A 4,052-nucleotide genomic window follows, 5' to 3' on the forward strand; every position below is an offset into this window, starting at 1 on the left:
CACATGCTACAGAGATACGAAAAATGCATCCATCAGAAAGACAACGCCCGCGATAAAGCAGTAGCCAGCGGCCTGCTAAAAAATCAGCTTGCAGGGCGTTTGGAGAGAAGGAGTTCCTGATACAAAACAATAAAATTATACTAATCTTGATGCGCGTAATCTAATGGCTGAGTAGGTGACTGAGATTTAATAAATCTAAGGCGCCTGATTTCCAGCAATTCCGTTATAATATTCCTAAACTGATCACCGAGCTCAACACCTCCGATATTTCTAGGGGCGATGACTTCTAATAAGGTTGTCACACTTCCAACTAAATAATAATATAAGACCAAAAAATCAAGTGAATGTGACCAATTGCTAAACAATGCACAAATTGTGGCCGCAATTCGCCATCGAAAACTCATGCTATGTAGGCTAAGTGGTAGAAGCAAGAAAATCTTATGAAAGGATGCAAATGGCATCAACTTGACTCATAGGCCCGGCAAGGTACTTATAGGCCACAGTAAAACATTAGATGAGCCTCAAATGGTCCATAAATGTTATAGTTTCTAGGATTTAAACGAGGACAAATGTTTTCATAAAGCAAGTGATAGATAATTCTTTTACCCATAGAACATACGACACATGACTCAAACATGGCAATACCTGACACGGCGAGAGCGAACTATCAAGAAACAGGACCCTTGCAATGCAATGAACTAACAAAGCACATAAGAGACAAACCGATAACCAGTTGACACAACACATGTATCTTGCCTGCATGCAATGTCAAGAGCCTCACCCCCTTTACATAGGGGGGTAATTGCTTGAAGACATCCCGAGATGGGCGGCACCCCATTGACAACTAGACCCGTCGCCCAAATCAAAGGGTTGAATCATGTCATCACCTTTGAAGCCAACTACAGAGGTACCACTGCAACCATCATTGAAGCCATTGTACGTGAGAGCACCGAGGTCCCCTCCTCTGGAGCTCACCATGTTAAGCCAACCCTCATGCTGCTGGAATGGTGCCTGATCCATATGCATATTTGTAGGAACAATTATGTTCTTGTCATCGGATATGATGGGGATGGGCGCATGCACCACAGATGGTTGGTAGACCGGCGGCTGCCCGCAGATCTTCGTGATGCGGTCACTAATTCTCTTGAGGTGCGCATCAACATTACATCCAACATAGGTAAGCTCCTCAGTGGATAGCACCGCGAGGTCTTGGAGGTTTCCGGACATGGCCTTGTGCAGGAGGAACCTGATCTCGCGCTCCTGGGAGTCACGCCTGGACTTGTACACCTGGTCCTGAAGCTTGTTGATGCGCTGGAGGAGGAAGGACTCTTGGTCCATTGTTTTCTTGCATTGCTTCAGTTCCGGCATATTATTAAACCGGTTTAGGATGTCAACTGCTTCTGAGTGGGATGGGAACACTTGTGGCATCGAATCACCCTCTTCGTATATGATGACAGAGGCATTGACACCACATAAGGTGGACAACTCACCTGCCTTCTTCATCATGCCACGACTACGCTTCTTGAAGGTGCCACGACGGGTGGAGGCATTGGGGATGTACTGGAGGTTCACCTTCTTGCGAGCCATTGTTGACCTCAAGAAAGCAAGCGTAAAAGGGAGAAACTAGCAAAGGAAACTCGGGAGGTTTTGGTGAGTTCAAACGGAGAAGAGGAGGGTGAATTTATAGTGGAGGGTCTAGGACGAGAGGGCTACAGCCTGGGTAGAAATCCTGATAGGGTAAGATTTTAATGTTATAGATAAGCAGGGAATTAAATATTTTTAATGCCATAGATATGCATGGGCTTTTTTTTTTGCTTGTTAACGTGATAGGATAGCTAGCACATTCAACCCCGATATTAATTGTGTACTTCTATTCTTTAGCATCCATTTATTATTTACAAAAAATTACATCATGGGATAAGGAGGTAGTACCCATCTTGATTAATGCTGATGAGTGCAAACTGCATAATGTTTTTTTAAGTTTTTTCATAAGTAGTAATTTTGAAATTTTACTATGCTTGTGTACACCTTATCTTCTTGTATCACCAGGATCCCGGAAATCAAGAGGTTAATTAAGAAATGAATTAAAGAGATCATTTTTAGGCACAAATATGATTGTTGGAAGCAATAAATATATTACAAACATTTACCCATGCACATAGGGGTCAAGCCAAAAGAATAGATCGCGAAGAAACTGTCCTTATGGATCCAAAGATCCCACAGAGCTATCTTTTCCCTTCTCTTCTCACTGTTTGTCCACCGCCCTCCCCTTGAGAGTCGTATGTGAGCTCCCGGCTCGTCCCTTGATCCTCTTCGGCGGCACTTTTGTGTCCTGTTTGCACTTTTTGATAACTGGTTTGTAGTTCTAAACTTTGAGGAAGTCCTCTTTGTAAGAGCATCTCTAGCAGAGCCCGTAAACAGGCCAAAACCGAAAAATAACCGCAATTTTAAGTGTTCGGTTCGTAATCGGCGCAGATCAGATACCGTATAGGCAAAACTGGAAAAAAATTCGGACCGAGTCCGAAACCCTACTCGGCATGTATTTGTAGGGGCCGACGGAGCGAACTGAACGCAACCCGAACACAATCCCTAGTTTGCGCGTGAGGGAAGTTTCACCCTCCCAACCGCCACCGTCGCCGCCGATCTGCACGCCCTCACCTTCCTCTGCGCCGCCGTTGTCCGATCTCTCCACCATGAGTCTCAAATCGACCCAGCCGACCGCCGTTGCTAGCTCGCAGGCCCCGCCATCCTCTCCGCGGTCGCCGGAGCTTCCGCCACAACACCAACCACCTCGGCGACCCCCGCGACTCCCGCGGATGTCGCTACCATGGTCTCATCAACGAGCGTGGTGAAGCGGCGGCGCGCGGGAACACATGTGGTCCCGCAAGCTGGTGTCACGGCGGCCAGCTGATACGTCTCAAACGTATCTATAAATTTTGATTTCTGCCACTATTTGCATTTGCCTCTTAAATCTCTTTCTTTTTAAGTTTTTTTAATCAAAGAGCTTTTTGAAAGGTTGCTACAGTAGATAATGCTTTAATAGATTTTTGATATATGTTAGAACTGAATCCAAGTGGATTTATTTATTTTGATTGTACTGTAATATCCCAGGTAATGGGGTTACAAAAATAGAGGAAACAGATGTGTGCATTGCATTCATGCATAGAAAATCTGGGGAATTTTCGCGCTTTAAAGTAAAACAGTCACAGTAACTGAAGTTTCACTTGACCTTGGTGGAATTGAAGTAGCTCATCAAGTCAAGCGCTATAAACCTCATTGTGACTTTGCTAAACCCTAGTTTTGGGTAGAGAGGATTTGATCTAAGGGGTTAGATCAAATGGAATTAAAACTAACACAACAACCCTTTAATCAAGGATCAACTACTTGATCTTATTAAAGATCACAACATGGTATTCCTTGCCATAACATATGAACATCAATTTAATTGGAAATCAAGTAACAATAATTGGAGAAACTACTCTTGACTTATCCTTTTCCATGTCTTAAACAAATCCATGTTCCTACCATGAACCTCATGGTATTTCTTGAACTAAACTCTTGAACTTAACACCAACAAAAGCTTATCATTAAACCCTAGAGATGGGAGGGGTATATAACCATTAAAGAGATAAGAAGCACACTCTAAATTATTAACACTTAAAAGTTAAGCAACTACCTTGAGGTGCAATTGAATTCACTTTAAAACTAAATACCAAATATAGCAAAACACAAGGACCTAAGTGCATAAAAGCCACACCTTCTGATTTCAATCATAACTTATTAAATATGTGGAATATCACAAAACTAAATTCGTTTACATTACGAATTATAGTTCAAACTATTTGAATAAAATAAACTATGAGTATTTAGAAACTCATATGATCATGCCTTGGTGAAATCAAACATCACCATTCAAAATTGGGGTATAATCCTTATCTTTGACATTTTGATCCCAATAATAATATAAATACAATCACATATGATATAGTGACTCAATCACAAGCATAAAATCATTCACAAGATATTTAGTAACAAAAGCCACTTGGCTATCC

The 4,052-nt window shown here is 42.3% G+C and overlaps 1 protein-coding gene across 1 annotated transcript; it reads right to left on the reverse strand.

Annotated features, from left to right (window-relative positions):
• Positions 1–786: 786 nt before the first annotated feature.
• Positions 787–1,587, reverse strand: LOC124695410 (agamous-like MADS-box protein AGL80). Its single transcript, XM_047228265.1, has one exon. It carries the CDS (start codon positions 1,585–1,587, stop codon positions 787–789), a length of 801 nt encoding a protein of 266 aa, XP_047084221.1.
• Between the last annotated feature and the right edge of the window lie 2,465 nt (positions 1,588–4,052).

This window comes from Lolium rigidum, chromosome 3, assembly GCF_022539505.1.
Source record: "Lolium rigidum isolate FL_2022 chromosome 3, APGP_CSIRO_Lrig_0.1, whole genome shotgun sequence".
NCBI lineage: Eukaryota > Viridiplantae > Streptophyta > Magnoliopsida > Poales > Poaceae > Lolium > Lolium rigidum.

Bases quoted from the DNA above. Each gene is read 5' to 3' on its own strand.
- LOC124695410 (XM_047228265.1), bottom strand. From the start codon at position 1,587: ATGGCTCGCAAGAAGGTGAACCTCCAGTACATCCCCAATGCCTCCACC.